This window comes from Citrus sinensis, chromosome 6 (genome assembly GCF_022201045.2).
Source record: "Citrus sinensis cultivar Valencia sweet orange chromosome 6, DVS_A1.0, whole genome shotgun sequence".
NCBI lineage: Eukaryota > Viridiplantae > Streptophyta > Magnoliopsida > Sapindales > Rutaceae > Citrus > Citrus sinensis.
In genome coordinates this window covers 12,968,737-12,986,308 of record NC_068561.1, presented here as the reverse complement: position 1 = coordinate 12,986,308, position 17,572 = coordinate 12,968,737, and the positions used below count along the sequence as shown (strand labels likewise).

General features: G+C 34.3%; 3 protein-coding genes across 4 annotated transcripts; all 3 read right to left on the bottom strand.

The window, feature by feature from the left end:
- Positions 1-9,037: 9,037 nt before the first annotated feature.
- Positions 9,038-9,637, bottom strand: LOC107177385 (uncharacterized). Its single transcript, XM_015531129.1, has one exon. It carries the CDS (start codon positions 9,635-9,637, stop codon positions 9,038-9,040), a length of 600 nt encoding a protein of 199 aa, XP_015386615.1.
- An 872-nt stretch (positions 9,638-10,509) lies between these two features.
- LOC102624229 (uncharacterized) lies at positions 10,510-11,345 on the bottom strand. The gene has a single exon (XM_006480782.2). It carries the CDS (start codon positions 11,329-11,331, stop codon positions 10,510-10,512), a length of 822 nt encoding a protein of 273 aa, XP_006480845.1. The 5' UTR covers positions 11,332-11,345.
- Positions 11,346-14,639: 3,294 nt separating this feature from the next.
- LOC102616023 (protein SODIUM POTASSIUM ROOT DEFECTIVE 3) lies at positions 14,640-17,024 on the bottom strand. 2 transcript variants are annotated; one of them, XM_052443364.1, is made up of 4 exons: positions 16,237-17,024; positions 15,949-16,024; positions 15,367-15,531; positions 14,640-14,901 (listed from the first exon to the last, which is right to left on the bottom strand). In XM_052443364.1, the coding sequence occupies exons 1-4, from the start codon at positions 16,876-16,878 to the stop codon at positions 14,768-14,770; spliced, it is 1,017 nt and encodes a 338-aa protein (XP_052299324.1). In that variant the 5' UTR covers positions 16,879-17,024; the 3' UTR covers positions 14,640-14,767. The 2 variants fall into 2 exon arrangements, with proteins under 2 accessions (XP_052299324.1, XP_052299325.1); XM_052443365.1 differs by lacking the exon at positions 14,640-14,901 and adding an exon at positions 15,010-15,281 and having other exon boundaries at positions 16,237-17,021.
- Between the last annotated feature and the right edge of the window lie 548 nt (positions 17,025-17,572).

The following is a 17,572-nucleotide window of genomic DNA, read 5'->3' as shown; positions in this document are numbered from 1 at the left end:
AATTCTTTATTCATCGCTGGAGCTTATTTATACTAGCAAGCATAACAATACTTTGCTTGTAACCAATAATATTGGGTAAAACCAAGCAAATAAAATTAAGGAAATATTTAATGAAACAACCTAGCTATAAACTCGAAACAAAATTCAAATCAAATGTAACAACCACGATTTGATTCTCCACTCAATTTGCATGATCAATTGACGTAGGAACCTAACCGTTATTGCTCCAGTTTTCATTCATACACAATCTTCACGTAAAACATGTCTTGTATGTGCTACGCATGGCTTGCATAGATTATGTGGCTTCAAGCATAACCTTCATATTTGTAGTTAGGCTTTGGTACTCTCACTGATCTTCGTGGTTCCTCATCAATATCCCCTCCTTGAAGTGGACCATTGTCCTCAAGGGTCATATGAGGAAACTGCTGCTTAATCAAAGTTGTGTCTTCCCATGTCGCTTCTTCGATTGACATCCATTTCCTATGAACCAAGCTCTGCTCTACAAACTTACCCCCTCGTTTCAACCATCAAGTGTCAATAATAGAATCAGGTTTCAGTATTATCACGCCTTCATCATCGATAGATGGCAGATCGGCATTATTACTAGGCCAGTAACCCACAACTTTCTTAAGTAAAGATACATGAAACACTGGGTGAATTTGTGCCCCCTCTGGCAATTGTAACTTATAAGCTACGGCATCGACTTTGTGGAGAAGGCCCAAAAAAATTATTGGCTAATTTTTTATGCAGGCACTTGAAAGTAGAAGATTGACAGTGCGATTGTAGTTTCAAGAATGCCATATCACCTTCCTGTAATTCAACTTCAAGTCGGTTCTTATCGACTCCTTGCTTCATCCAACTTGCTGCTGTTGCTAAATTTCTTTTCAATTGAAACCACAATTCATCATGCGACATCGAGGCTTTGTCAACCTCATGCATTGTTGAAGATCCAACAAGATATATTGGCATGGTTGGAGGGGGTCTGCCGTATACAGCTTGAAAATGAGTCATGTCGGTTGACACATGATAGGTTGTGCTATACCAAAATTCCACCCAAGGTAAATATGAATGTCACTTTCGCGGCCACTGATAAATAAAGTACCTCAAATATTGTTCCAAACATCGATTGATCACCTCCGATTATTCGTTGGTTTGGGGATAATAGGCTGAGCTCATTTTCAATTGTGTACCTGACATATTAAAAAAATATTGCCAAAACTTACTTATAAATATTGGATCCCGATCGCTGACTATGGATTTAGGCATGCCATGAAGCTTAACAACTCCGCCAATAAATTTCTCCGTCATTGTTTTTTCCAAAAACGAATGAGATAAAGATATGAAGTGAGCAAATTTATTGAGTCTGTCTACCACAACCAGGATCATGTCTTTGCCTTGAGAACTCGGTAGCCTTTCAATAATATCCAACGTTATGTCGTCCCATACCTGACAAGGAATAGGTAATGGCTGAAGGAGTCCAACTGGTTTAAGAGTTGTAGTTTTTGTCCTCTGACAAGTTTCACAGCTACTTACATACTCCTGAACCGATTGAAACATTGAAGGCCAATATAACTGATGTGTCAAGCGTTTGTATGTGTGTAGGACTCTAGAATGACCCTTTATCTTTGTATCATGTGCTTCAAATAATATTGTCTCACGTAACTTGCGGGGAACTACCACATTGTCTTTGAAAAATATTAATCAGTTCCTGATGGAGTAAGGACCCCCAGCTTGCGTCTGAACTATCTATGCAATTTTCTTCATATATTCATCCTCACTGGCAGCTTTTTTAGTTTCCTCTCATATAGCTACCTGTGCACAAATAAATGGTTAAGAGTAGGACTGTCGGGCCATCATGAGAGAGCATCAGCAGCGGCGTTTTCACAGCCTGGACAATAACAAATTTTGTATTCATATCCCATCAATTTGGTCAGCCATTTTTATTGCTCAGGTGTAGTTATTTTTTGCTCCAAAAAATATTTTAAGCTACGTTGGTCTGTCTGAATTATAAATCTTTGCCCTAGCAAGTATGGTCTCCACATTCGTGCTGCTTTCACAATGGTAAGCATCTCCTTTGCGTACATCGATCAGGACTTCTTTGAGACTCTGAGGGCCCTACTCATAAAAACAATGGGCTTCCCTTTTTGCTGTAATACCTCTCATATGCCTTCGCCAGAAGCATTTATTTTAATGATGAAGGTGTCGCTGAAATCCGGCATAGTTAGTGTTGGTGTACTAGTTATGACCTGTTTTAATTTGACAAATGATTTCTCCACTTCATTGTTCTAGTCAAATTTCTCTTTCTTAAGTAGGTTGGTAAGGGGTCGAGCCAACAAGCCATATCCTTGTACAAATTTACGGTAATACCTAGTTAAGCTAAGAAATCCCTTCAGTTTCGAGATATTTTACGGTTGAGGCCAAGACACCATGGCTGAAATTTTCTTTTCATAGACCTTTACGCTGTAGCAAGTGACGATATGTCCCAAGTACTCCAGTTTCTGTTGGGCGAAGTTGCACTTGTTTGCCTTGATAACAAATTTATGTTGTTTGAGAATCTCCAGTGCTTGTTTGACATGTTCAAAATGGAAACTCCAGGTAGGGCTATAGATTAATATATCATAAAAAAAAACTAATATAAATTTCCAGAGATGTGGCCGAAAAATGGAGTTCATTATAGCCTGGAATGTTAATGGCGCGTTGCACAATCCAACTAGCATCACCAAGTATTCATAATGTCCATTATGTGTGCGAAAAGCTATTTTATGAATATCATATGGATTTACTCGTACTTGATGATACCCAGCCCTTAGGTCTAGTTTGGTGAAATAGGTGGCTCCATGTAGTTCATCCAGCATGTCGTCCACTATGGGAATGGGGAACTGATCTTTGACAGTTACTTCGTTGAGGGCTCGATAGTCAGTGCAGAATCTCCAACTAACATATTTCTTCTTAACTAGTAACACCGGAGAAGAAAATGGATTGGTACTAAGTCTTATCAGTCCCGAACTCAACATCTAATGTACTTGGAAGTAAGCGTAGCGATACGCCCTAACATTGACAGGCTCGATTCCCTCTTTAAATGTGATGCAGTGGTTAGTATCACGTGTAGAGGCAGCTGTGTTGGTTCTTGGAACAATTCAACATACTCTTTTAACAAATTTTGCATGCCTGCTGGTGCCGTGCTTAAAGACTCCTCCATATTCATGTGTATGCAAATCACAAAAACATCATGGCCTTATCTTATCTCTTTTGTGATTTCTGTCAATGAGGTTCTTTGTAATTATTGAGGCCAATCCTTGTAAATGTCGTTTTTCATTCTCCCAATTGAAATCCATGGTAAAGGATTTCTAGTTGTACACAACCAATCCCAACAGCTCAAGCCATTGAATACCCAGTACCATGTCTAATCATGTTATTGACAGCAAGTAAACATTAAGTGAAAAAGAAACATCTTGAATTACATGTAAATTTTTCTCCATTTACAACTTGAACTGAAAGTGTTGTTGTGGGTATGATCGATAATTGAAGCATATTGGCCAACCTTATACTTAAGAAATTATACGCGATCCGCTGCAATTAAAACAATGATCTCATACAGCCCAATTTTTGCCATCACTCGCATGGTCTGAGGTGATGCCCGGCCCATTAACGCATACATGATGATCTTAGGATCACTTGGTTCACCCGGTTCTATTCCTCGTTATGCTTATTCTGTAATTTCCTTATAGATAGTTGATAACTTTAGGAAATGAGAGTTATTATATCAATTCTAGACTTGAATCAAGATCACTTAGAGAACAAATAAGGTGTTTTTATTACATTTTGGTTACATTTTGCATAAACATTCATTTTAGTTAAGTCTTAATAAGTTTTGCTTAAATCAAAGCAATTTGTGCTAAAAACTGGTGCATAATTGTAGGTTCTCAGAAAGTCTTAATTCATGAGGGGATGTTGAGACATTAGAAGAGCAAGAGGAGGAAAGAAGATGGCCACAAAAGAAGAAAAGCTCAATCGGGAAAGATGCGGTGCTGTTGCGGATGTAGAGCAACTCGTACTGTAGCAATTTGGGAGCAATGCGGGAGAAAACTTAGGCGCGAGTCAGCGCATGTTTCCTAATTTAACGTATGAACGCTCATGGGCTTTTGTTTACCCTAATTTGTAATATAAAAGGGAGGCGTGCACCACATAGAAAGGCGGCAAGAGAATTATCATTAGAATAATTACAAGGAAAAAAAGAAGAATATCATAATTGAAGAGTGTTGTTTCGGCAACATTGGAGAATCGTGCAGAATTATTTGGATTTGTCTTTCACCGTGCTCAACTTATATTTATCTTCTTCCTTTAATTGTTTTGATGTATTCCGAGATCAATATATTTATGTTTATTTTTCTCATTCAGATTATGAACTAAATTTACTTGTAGTTGAGTGACAAATTATCCAATGGGTTCTTGACTGTTCTTATATGTTGTTATGGCATTGCTGTAGCATTTTACTCTAGTAGTTTTTATGAATATAATTGTTATTTCGGTTGACTACCCATTTAATAGTTTCAGTTAAGATAGAGCAGCAAAAAGGGCATGTCTTAGCGGATATTATTAGAGTATTACTTGATCTTAAGTTGAGTTTCCTGAAGTAGGTTATCTTGAATCCCGTAAGGGCAATACTTAAAATAAGATTTGTGACACACTAGACATAGGTGTTCACCTTGTAGGGTGAAGAGATTAAAAGTTATAATGTCATACCATAAGTATATCAACAACTGGTCATTGTTAATAGATTTAAGAGTATGAGATTTCCAATATGCAATAGCTGAGGATACAGATTTATTCTGCCTAGTGCTGCAGCATTTGCTATAACAACTGGTGCTAACTTGATAAACAACAGTCATCCCATAAGGAGAGTTTGATCATTCAACTACTATGATCTCAATTGAATCTTAGACACATTTAATCTAGTTTATTTCATTACAGCATTATTTTATTTAATTCTTTCACAATCCTTAATTACGTTAGAAATCACTTTAAAATTGTTTGTTTCGGTCCTAAATTGATTTACACTATTGTGATTGCTTTAACATTTTGAGTAACATTAATCCCTGTGGAGACGATCTTGAATATTCATCACTTTATTACTTGTTGTGTATACTTGCACATTGGCATTGGTAGTAATTGCTTATTAAAAATAATCAACAATAGTCTCATTTGATATGGTTTCACTCTCTAGAATCAAGAGTTGAGCTTTTGAGCATTTGTGTTCCGTAGTGAACTTTTCATTGCAATTGAAGCACAAACCTTGCGCTCGATGTGTCTGCATCTCTTCCCAGGATAGTCTTTTGACGGGCACTGTTGGGGCAGCTCTGTTAATGACTGGTTATACTGGCAGTATACAATTGATGAGTGGTGGTCGCAACAGCTTCTTTTGCCGTGTTAATTGTTCATCTTTTATTCGGGCCAAGCTGATTGCCTCCTTTAATTATTTTGGTCAAAATATGCGGATGTCCTTTGATATCTACGATTTGAGTCCCCCCATGAAAGTCCCTACCAATGCTTTTTATGACCACCCGTGAACCCTGTTACCCAGCCTTTCAAACTCTTGATAATCTCGAAGAGAACCGGCTTGTTTCACTCAGGATAATGCCTCGTCGAAATCCTCGCATTCCGTTGGACCAAATCGAGCCCACAACTCCTCCACAAGTGTTGTCCATGTCATTGTTCCCCCTTCTTCCTGGTAAGCCCTGCACAATTATTGCCACCACTGGTTGGCTTCGCCTTCAAGGTAAAATGAAGCTAACGTCACCTTATGTTCATTCGTTGTTTCTTGGTATTCGAAGAATCGTACTGCTCAATTGCACCACTCGGTTGGGTCATCGCCAGAGTAGCGAAGAAATTCTAGTTTGGCCATTCTAGATGGAAACTGTTGGCGCCTCCCTTCACTCTCCTCACGGCATGGCCGTAATGAACCTGCATTCTCATCATTACTGTGGCTTGGCATCTCGTTGGAGGTGTTAATTGACTCAGCTAACTTACTAAGAGTCTCTTCCAAGTGATGCAATTTGTCATTAATCCCAGCTCCATTCGCTTCATGCTATCTTGCATACCTCCAAGCTCAACTTCTATACGTTCAATTTGTTCCTTGTTGGTTGCCATTGTTGAACCTGTCTCTGATACCACTTGATAAGGTCCTAGTCAGATGCTTGCTAACAATTGCTAGCAAATATAGTTGTTCTGCTTTTGGTGAGAACGACCACAGACAAATGTTTGAGATAATTTCTGGATAATTCTTTATTGATCACTGGAGCTTATTTATAATAGCAAGCGTAACAAGACTTTGTTTGTAACCAACAATATCAGCCAAAACCAAGCAAATAAAATAAAGGAAATATTTAATGAAACAACCTAGCTATAAATTCGAAATAGAATTTAAATCAAATGTAACAACCATGATTTGATTCTCCACTCAATCTGCACGATCAATTGATATAGTAACCCAACTGTTATTGCTCCAGTATTCAGTCACACACAATCTTCACATAAAACATGTCTTCCATGTGCCACGCATGGCTTGCATGGGTTATGTGGCTTTAAGCATAACTTTCATACTTGTAGTTAGGCTTTGGTACTCCACTGATCTTCATGGATCCTCATCAATTCTGCATATTCTTCTTAAGTCATGTCTATTTTCAAATTTCTTCTTCATCTAGCATTGCGTTAAAAACTAATAATTTGTACATATTCATTGTGCTTTTAAAAGAAAGTGTCACTCTACTTTGAAAATTGGAAGACGAAGAAATTGTTTGTATGAACAAGAGGCAAAGAAGTGCAATGTGGGGTTTATTCAATAAAATACATAGAAGTAGAGAAAAAAATGGCTATACAATTCCACAGCACTGTGAGAGGAAGGTAGATTTCTACATTCTTCAGATTCGATAACTGGCGACAAGCCTAGTTGGGAGTTCACATTGATCTCTCTCTATACAAAAGTTTCAACATTTCTCTACTAAATTTCACACAAAATTCAATATTTCTTTAACAAACATATCTCAAAATAATTTAAAAATCACATTCACTTCTAACAAGCTACATTTTTCTTCAGCATTTATAATATGATTGGTTTTTTTTAATTTTTGTTCTGTTTACTTACAACTATATGGATAAAGGTATTGAATTTAAAAGTGTCGGGTATTTTGACTTAATACTTTTTTCTTATAAAATATAATGAAGTATGTTTAAATGTACAAGTAACTAATCATTTTTGAGGAAAATAATTATGTTGATCGTTCAAAAATGAGTTTAGTGTTAAAATATTTGTTCTTGATAGTAATTTAGACTACTTGACTTATAGACCTCTAAACAAGTCTTAAGTTGAGAAGTTTGAAATTTTAATAAATGTAAAACTAATAGTGTTGAATTTAAAAAATAACAGTTTTACATCCAACCTCATTAATACGGCAATAAAAAGCTAAATAAAATATAATTATGAGAAAATGCCATACCTCGCGACTACTAGACGTCTAACCGTCAATGACACAATCTAAAAATATTAGGTTGTACTAAATAAAAGGGTATTTAGGTAATTTCATTTTTAAAATTCCATCGTATTCTTGACATTTGAAATAGTGGATCATATACTGGCATTTAGGCATTATTGAGTCAAATCTAGTGCGAATTCCTCCTTGTATATTGAGTCAAGATCTAGTGCGAATTCCTCCTTATGTATTGAGTCACCATAGTTTTAGCTATTACAGTTCTTGACACCATGCTCGTTTAGATTGCAAATTTAGAAAAGCAAATGTTGTAAACAATATACTGTTTGAAGGTAGTGGCGAATGCTACAAATAAGCATTTAGTATTTAAGAGTAGTATCAGAAGGTACTATTATTATTTATTTTTTTAACGCAAAAAATTCCATTCATTTGATAGAGGTCATGAAAGGATAGCATTGCCATTGACAATCCTAGGTAGATACACAATCGCAGCACTTGTGTATGAATTACCATAGGTTTAGCTATTACAATTGCTCGTATGTTTTTCTTTTCTTTAATTTTAAATTGCGCGCAAATTGATATTCAGTTTACAAATATGGCAACTTTTTCAGAATGTAATGTATATGACATTTTGGTGGTATTTTGCCTAAAATGTCCCTCTTATCTTCATCAAGAACATTCCCTCTCTATACAAAAGTTTCTTCAACAAACATATCCCATAATAATTTTAATATTACATTCACTTCCAACAAAATGCATTTTTCTTCAACATTTATCATAAGATTGATTTTTTGAGTTTAAGTTTTGTTTTGTTTACTTAAAACTATATAGATAAAAGTGTTAAATTTATAAATGTTGGGTGTTTTTTATTTAATACTTTTTTCCCAGAAAATTTGATGAAGTATATTTAAATGTACAGACAAAATATCATTTTTTTGAGAAATTTTTTGAGTTGACAGTTGAGAAATGAGTTTAATGTTATAATATTTGTTTTAAATCATAATCTCAACTTCTCGATTTATAGATCTCTAGATAAATCTTGAATCGAGAAGTCTGAAATTTTAATATAAATGAAAAACTAGAAGTATTAAATTTAAAAATATAATGTTTTACATCCGATCTCTTTGGTCATTCATTATACCACAATAAAAAATTAAATAAAATATAATCATGTGAAAATGCCATACTTCTTGAGTCTTGACTACTAGACAAGTGTAGAGGAATATAAATCTAGAAGTCTTTGACACAATTTGAAAATATTAGTTTGTATTAAAAAGAGCATTTAGGTAATTTCACCTTGAATTCTGTCATATTCCTGACATTTGAAATAGTGGGCCATATACTTGGCACTTACCATAGGTTTAACTATGACAATTCTTGACACCACGCTTGTTTGTTTTGTTTATTTAATTTCTTCCTTTTAAATTGCGAATTGATAGTTAGATTACAAATTTAGACAAGGACGTGTTGCTTTTGTCTATAGAAACATGGGTAAGCAGTATAGTGTTTGATGGTAGTGGTGACTGGTGGATGCGACAGATACTATTTAATATTCAAGATTGTGGTGGTGGTGGTGATCTGCTTTCGTATTTCGGTGGGCCACGAGAAGGTCCAGAATAAAGAACTCGTTCGAACCCAGATGGCGGCTTCGGCAATTCCACAGGCAACGGTTTAAAAGATTGTAGTGGTGGCGGCGATCTGCTTTCGTATCTTGGTGGGCCATGATAAGGTCCAGAAAAAAGAACTCGTTCGAACCCAGATGGCGGCTTCGGCAGTTCCTCAGGCAGCGGTTTAAAAGATTGTGGTGGTGGCTGTGATCTGCTTTCATATCTTGGTGGGCCATGATAAGGCCCAGAATAAAGAATTCGTTCGAACCCAAATGGCGGCTTCGGTACTTCCTCCGGCAGCACTTGCTTCGACACTAAAGATTGTGGTGGCAGTGGGGATGGGCTTTCATATTTTGGTGGCCCACGAGAAGGCCCAGAGTAAAGAATTCTTTTAGAACCAGAACTCCAATCTTCGGAAGCAGAAGATTGCCCTGGCTGTAAAGCCAGTGCAACCGAAAATGCCACAAGCAACAACATCACAGGAGTCTCTTTCATTCTTCTCACGCTTCTTTGCATTGATTGCTGGAGGTTTTGTGTTCCGCCCATTGTCCATTTGCCCTTTAAATACAAGATTATCACAATATACTAGCAATAATTCGGACATGATTTAGTTGAATTAACAAATTAAAGCCTACTGATTTTCTAATGATAGCGGTATAACGTCTTCGGTTTTTCTCACTTTCCTTCTCATACTCGCGGGAATTCAGAATTCCTATAATTTTTAAGTGGTGTGGATTTTTTCACGCAGTATATAGTTGGATTTTTGTTTTTGGTTGTTGTTCAATTAAATAGAAATATTATTAAGAAGATAAAAAAGTACAAGAGAAATTGTAAAAGTTACATAAAACGAAAATTAAGAATACTACAAGAATCTAGAAGAAGTGTCTAAATTGAATAGGGGTGAATTCCATCGAGAATGAAATCAAGGCCATCATTAGGTAAAATATCGACCACTTTTTATTACCTTCGCGATAAATATATAAAGTATGATATTCTATAGATTAAACCAACCAACTGTGGAGTTGCCAACGAGTATAGAGTTGCCATGAAGGATAGTGACAGATTGTTGGTTATGTTGTATACCATTGGGCATATGCCAAATATAACGTGCTAATGTTGTAAGATAGATCAATTCATTAGAAGTTGAAATAACCAAATTGCAAGAAAAAATCGTTCTCTTGATACGAATCTGTTTTAAAAAGGAAAAATATCTTTTTAACACAATTTACAGTACATCATCTATAGACGTCCAAAATGAGGACTTGCACATGAAGTACGGAATTGCAATTGACTTAGGGGCAGCTAACAAACAATATACGAAAATCAAAATTCGGAATAATCATATCAAAAAGTTAAAACAGAAAATTAAACCTAATTTAATACCAACAAAACTAGGTATCTCTTAACATAGATATCTCTTAATCGTAAAGACCATTAGGATCTAACTGTTTACATAGGCTTAAATAAGTAAGATAAAGAACTCTATCTTTGGCCCCCGTCCTATGATTCCTTGTATGCTTGCAAAAGTACTTCAATTCAGAAAGCTTGCAACATCCAAGCATTTGTCCTAAAAGCAAAAACAACCAATTAATTGATTTCTTCTTCCCAAGAATTGGCTTCACACAGTTGCTTTGTCCGCAAAATTTACAATTCGGAAGATTAGGGTTCATCCAAATGGCCGGTGCTCGATCGTGCATCGTGTATTTATTCTCCGAAATAAACGATGCAACCTCCATGAACTTTGCGTGCAAATCATATTCAATCTCATACTTCTGCTCACAACGCTTGCATTGAACTTCACCGCTAATCTTGTTCATATTATGTGATGTTAAATATTCAAGGCTATGTACCGTGGCACGCCGCGTTGTAGCCCAAGGGAAAGGAGCTGGTATTGTTTCTGTTTTACCTGGCCTGAGTTTTTGAACTGGGGATTTTCTATTACGCGAGCGAGATGATGAAGAGCCTACAGCAGCAGAAGCCATTGATGAATTATTATTTGCTGTTATATCTTGATGATGGAGTGTGGATGGAGGCGGAGTGACTAGGAAAAAAGACTGTGAAAATTGAGGAGCAGGCGTTGAGGGCATTGTGGTAATTGGGTGATGATGGTAAGTTTGCCCCAATGGTGATGATGACACTACCCTGGAACCAGTGGAGAGTGAAAGCGTGAGCAAATCTTCATGATTTTCTTTATCATGACGAGCAGAATCATTCAAAGGGGATGACATTGATCTCTTCATTGAGACGGATTAGATCTGAGAGAAGTTTAATTAAGGGAAATTACAAGGGTATGAGAAGAAAATTTATGAAAAAAATTGTGAAGAAAAATTGAGGGAAGACAAGGGTTTTGAGCCGTTTATTGGGAAGAAAATTACAAGAGACTGAGTGAACAACTAAGGGAAGACAAGTTGAATGACTGGAGACAAAGTTTCAGAAGTAATAAAAGGAAGAGAGTAGTATTAGAATCCGTAATTAATTAATTATATTAAATTTCATGAAGATAATTATTGTACTCAAATTGTAATTATCTTTGCCTTCTAACAAGCAGTGTAATTCGGATGTTGGGAACTAAGCTCAGACATTTACGGAGATTTAGAGACGTGCTGTTTCATGCAAATTAATTTATACACGATAAAACGGGTTAAAATTGAAAATTGAATACAAAAATAATAACATCAGGGTTCCTCATCTTTAAAAAAATGATGTATAAGTATATAGTTTATAATTATTTTCATATTTGACTATGAGTACTAATACGGCCATAAATATACATACATACATACATATGAATTAGAAACATGATATGGTACATTTGATTTATTTTTACTATCAACCAATCATATCATGCTACATCAATTATGTAAATTTGTGACTCTATAATTATTAGTATTATTTTATAGTGAAGCAAGCTAATTTTATCTACTTCACGATTACATCCTTGAGTATTTGCACAAATGACCTAGAGATGTAGCCAGGGAGGAGGCAGTATAGGGCCAACTGCCCCCACTTGGTGAAAAAAAAAAATTGCTTAGATTTTATTTTAGGTGGGACTATTTGACTCCATTAAAACACTCTTTAAATTTATTTACTTATTTTACCTATTATTAAAAATTAAAATAAAATTTCTACACTAAACAACCCACCTAAATACTAAAACTAATCTTCTTAAATTAACTTTTTATGTTAATAATAATTTTAAATGAACTCATTATAGTTATTTACAAACCCATTAATCATAAACATGAAATTGAAATTTTATTTACGATTTGTTGAACAAACTTGTTTGATTTGTGTGATTATTATTTTAGCAGTCAAAGAAAACTTGATTCAGATGTGCATGTAAAAATGGCTTTAAAAATTACTGTAAATTATAATAGTTAAATAAATATTAGAAATAAAGTTTTTTCTCTCTAAAAATGCAAAACTTTCTCTCTCAAGATTTTGATTTTGACCATTCAAATTGAAAAAATAATAATAAATAAATAAAATTCATTGTACATAGAGATTTGATTAGTCAAGTTCAGATGTAGCCCTGATTGCAATTCGCATTGGGTTTGTTTTTATAAACAAATTTCGGAGGAAAAATGATAAAATATTTATTAAAAACCCCCAATTTCCATGCGAAAAAAAAAGTGTTGATAATTGATTAAAGATGGAAAAAAATGTGTTAAAGTAATTATATATGTAAAATAGATGCAAGAGTAAAATAATTTTTTAAACTTTCTAGTGTTATACTTAATAGTAAATAACATAATGGGTAATTTAGTAATAAATTTTTTAATTAAAAAATGGGTATATTGAATATTTTGATGAGTTCTAATATTATATTGAGTATTTTTGGTGGGTTCAAGGAGCCATACCCTTTATTTTATGCTTCAAGTTTTGCTTCTGAAATCTACACTGATATATGCTCCTTATCCTTTAAGATTTAAAATCCAAAGTATGTCTCTCTCTCTCTCCACATATATATATATATATATATATATATAATTTTTGTATTATTAATTATTTTTAAAAACTAATATCCCCTGGTAGAATAAAAGTTTAGGTTCTAGCCCTACACTAACAGTTAAATTATTGATATTATCAATATTCTTAATAGAATATGATGATAGTATGGACTATATGAAAATCATTGAACGTTTATTATCCTTCTTATGATTTATAAAAAACGTGAGAGAACCCAATAATGTGATATTTTCACCCTTCAATAAAATTGAATGCCTAAAATATTAGATGTGAGAACTCATGTTTCTTAGGGGTAATTTGGTCATTCTATTTTATTAAGGTAAAATAATTAAATAAAACTTATTTTAAAATAACTGTAATGGTTAAAGACACTTAAGAAAAAACTTTATAAGAAGGATTTAATTAATTAATTGTCAAAGTTTTCTTATTGATTTGTATATTTTAAAAATAATGAAAACTTACTATAATTATTTTCTAAAAATAGAGTTGATTCACCAAATAGTGGGTGGAAATATCTCCATATTCTTCATAAATAAATATTATGGCATTGGTCTGAGGCCCATGTTCATGTTTGGATTTGCTTGAGTTTGATAATAGTTTCCTCAGAGAAGTTTTTAGATATATACTTTTGGAGAATTTGTCAATGTTTGCTATTTTTATGGTCTGAACAATTGAACTTCGAAGGAGACGTGTAATGTCTCATAAAATTGTCCATCGATTTTATAATTTTAAAAGTGTTTAATAAGGCTACAAAGAGTTCGTATAAATTTATGTCTACTAACCAACGTGATTGGAAGATTGTTAGATAATTTTTAATAATATGTGTTTTATAATTCTTTAATACATAATAATAATAATAATAATAATCATCATCATTTTCTTTTTTTTCTTCATCTTATAGACACAAATCTATATAAATTGTTTGGAACTTTATCGTTACTCTTAAAATAATTATAAGACATATCTTAGTGGTAAACATAAAGTGGTTCGTTTTTTTTATTATTTTTTTGTTTTTTTTATTTTTACTTTTTTGGCCCACAATAATAATATAATGCATGTCCAATTTACAAAATTATAAAAAAAATCAGTTTTTCATTACTAAAATTAAGAATGAAAAATCAAACTAATGGTTTTGTAGCTTCCAATTTAGTTCTACCCACCTAACGGTGATGAATAACTCTGGTGCACCACTAGATTATTCATCAACAGATTTTTATTATGTCTGAATACTATAAAAAAATGAATATGAGAGAAAATGAGAGAACCTCCGTTCCCCTTTATTTAACAAAATTAAATGATACCTCCTCCTGTTTTAAAATCCATCGAAACTCACTGGTGTCAAAAAAAAATCTGTTAACCTTTAGTTGGTGTTGGCCTTTGTGTTTTTTCTTTACTGACACAACCTCATAACCTTTGTTTTTACATTTTCTGGAAGCTGAGTAAAAGGTATCACCAGACATCAATCATCATTTCGTCATAAAGCAGAAGGTGACCGAAATGTAAAAGAAGATCAGAATGATTTGTGGTAGCAGTCGCTGCCACCCCGGGAGGAGATACCCTTTTCTTAATTTCCCATAATTCGCTGCTTATGATTTTATTTTTCAAGTTTGTTCAATGGACATAACACTACAAATACAGAGAATAATTATCCCACTTGGTCATTGCTTAATTATGTAATAATAATGCTATAATTTTCAACTCAATGCTTTATATTTTCAATGTCATCAATTTTTGAGTGGAAGCATAAAGAAGTGTAGGGCCTGATAGAATCAGATCCCTCTTGTATCTTTCCAATGAAGGTTTCTGAAACAATACCCTATAATTGATAATGCCTGGATGCCCTGTCCCAGCATATTTTGAACAATGTAAAATATCAAGAATTAATATCACCTTGAGCCAATCATTACAACTTTACGATTTCCCAAAGAGAATAATTATGACAAAAAAAATATATAAAATAATTAATTAGACAATTAAATTATGTTTTAGGGAAGCACAAATGCTTTGCGGTGTTGTAGCAAATTCATGGGGAAACTTGCTGTGAGAAGGGGTCATAACTTAAGTAAGCAGACTTTTTAAAAAAAAAAAATCTAAAAGAAGCCCATCTTTAGCAAACATATAAGCAACAGTCTCCATTCAAGCATAGCTGAAATTACCAAATGACCCCTCATGCTTTTCCTTCACTTTCTTCTACGGAAAATAGGTTCAGATTCGACTACAACTACACCCGTGCTAATTAATTAATTAAGCTAAACATTGCATAAGTAATTTACATGTACGAATTAAAGCCTCTTATTTATTATTACCAGGAAAAGCTGCTGGTGCAGATGCCGGAGATGTCGCCGCCGCGGCCGCCGGCCAGAATTGTGCGTTCTTAACCTTTGATATGCTCGCTAGAACACTTAAGGGCGTTACATCTCCGACTACTGTCACCTTCTTCGCTGCAAAATCTATGTTGAACGATGAAACACCTGTTCACATCAGAATTAGAAAAAATATTGAGCCAAAAAATTATGATAATATATCCAATAACAATAGGTTTTATCGAGAGATATATTGGAGCAAGTTACAGTGAGGTCGTCTGCACAGTGCAAATTTAAAACATTCACTATTGTTTAGCACTTTTTTTAATTTTTTCCATATAACATCAAAATTAAATTTTAAAAAACACTGCAAATGTATACAACTAATAATTTTCAATTGTGAACCTGGGCCCAACTACGAAAGACTCACAAAATAGCTTTTTTAGCACAATTAGTAGGTTGTGATAGAGTGGAAGGGATCATGGGACCCAAGAAGAAGATAGACAGATAGGTTTTTTTTTTTTTTTGCCCTTTTTATTTTTATGTTTTCTGAAATTGATGTCATGACTAAAGTCAAATGCAAACCTTTCATTCTGGATAGATGTTTCCTGACTTTTCCTTCACAGCCTTTGCAGTGCAGTGACACTCTCAATACCACAACCTGGAAATCAATTTGTCAACGTTATATACGTTCACCGTCACGGTCAAAAGAGCATCCTGAGTATTTCTAAGTATGCATATATTTACTCTAACATAAATACATAATTGATTGAAAATTACATGAGACAAAAATCTAATAGAAGTAAGGGCATACATCTCGCAAGTAACTGAGATTTTCTCAAAATGGAAAATATAAGCTCCTTTTAACCGAACCTGGTTGGAAGGAGGCTTCTCTGAGCGAGATGATGAGGATGGTGATTTTGCAGCCGAGGAATCATCTTCATTGATAAGAGTTGATGTCTTCTCTGGTCCAGTCTCCGGAACCAAAGCTAAAACCGGGTCATAATCCGATAACCCATCAATGAAACCAGCATCACTCAAGAGATACCTAGAAGATCCAGGAGGAGTGATAAAATCACCCAGCTGAGCACAGCTCTTCTTCTTAATATCTGCTGGCATAGCAGTATAACAATCTTTGTAAATAGTAGCATCATTATTTGTACTAGAAAGGATCTTGTTAGTTTGCTCAGCTAATGGCTTGGAGTTGGATGAGCTCTTCTTCTTTTTATCACTGGAGCTTTTCTTGCTGGAGGATGATGAGCTCTTTTTGTTATTGTTAGGTTTTGGGAGTTGATGATAGGGTTTGGGGTTGATAGGTGGTGGCTCCGAAGAACAAGGGGCAGAGGGTAGGGCTTTGGCGAGTCTTCTGCCGTCTCTGATGATGGGGTTGTGGCGGTCGATGGCTCGGCCGCCGAGATGAATGGTGGAGGAGGAAGAAGCTTCGTCCTGCTGCATGCTCAAGCAAATGGCTGTTGAAGCTTGGGACGCACAGAAGATGTGATCAATCCCTTTCATGTTTATTGGTGTTTGGTTTATGGAATCTTCATAAAAGATAGAAAGAGAGAGCTGGACTTGAGAGGAACTTCCTAAAAGAAAGTTTATTGTTTTTGCTTTTATTCTTGAGCTCTAGTGAGTAAAAGGAAGGAAGAAAATAAATCATTGTAAATGTAGATAAAAATAAAATAAATAAAATAAAATAAAAAAGAAGGAAAGAAAAAAGGGAAAAAAATGAAGACTATATCACCATATGAATGATAGAGTGTGCGTGTGTGTGTCGATATATATGTGTGTATATATACATACATACATACATACATACAAACATACATACTATTAAGGATAGGATTTGAAAGCTAAATCCTATTTCCTATTCGCTATGATTATAATAAAATTAACGGTGAAAGTCTTAGGTGATACCATGCGCAACGATAATTGTATTACACTTTTAATTAATTGCACATAACATATATTTTCTCAGATTTTGACATAGAAATTTCAGATTCGAATCCTATGCTCATCTAGGATAGAGAGTAATTTGATGATCATTGTTAATATATATTATAAGAAGAAAATAATCTCTCACAATTTAAACAAGGTTATTCTTGATTTAGTATATTTTGCTACTTTATTTTGAACGTGTTTTGAAAAGAAATGGGAATGTTGTGAGCTCAAATCTTATTCTAAATACAAGATAAAAACATGGGGTGCA

What these genes read in the sequence shown, in the direction of transcription:
- LOC107177385 (XM_015531129.1), bottom strand. Translation starts at nt 9,637, where the DNA reads ATGGGCGGAACACAAAACCTCCAGCAATCAATGCAAAGAAGCGTGAGA.
- LOC102624229 (XM_006480782.2), bottom strand. Translation starts at nt 11,331, where the DNA reads ATGAAGAGATCAATGTCATCCCCTTTGAATGATTCTGCTCGTCATGAT.
- LOC102616023 (XM_052443364.1), bottom strand. Translation starts at nt 16,878, where the DNA reads ATGAAAGGGATTGATCACATCTTCTGTGCGTCCCAAGCTTCAACAGCC. An exon ending in AGAAGCCTCCTTCCAACCAG is followed by an intron (nt 16,025 to 16,236) that starts GTTCGGTTAAAA and finishes ATTGATTTCCAG; the next exon opens with GTTGTGGTATTGAGAGTGTC. An exon ending in TGCACCAGCAGCTTTTCCTG is followed by an intron (nt 14,902 to 15,366) that starts GTAATAATAAAT and finishes ATGCTGGGACAG; the next exon opens with GGCATCCAGGCATTATCAAT.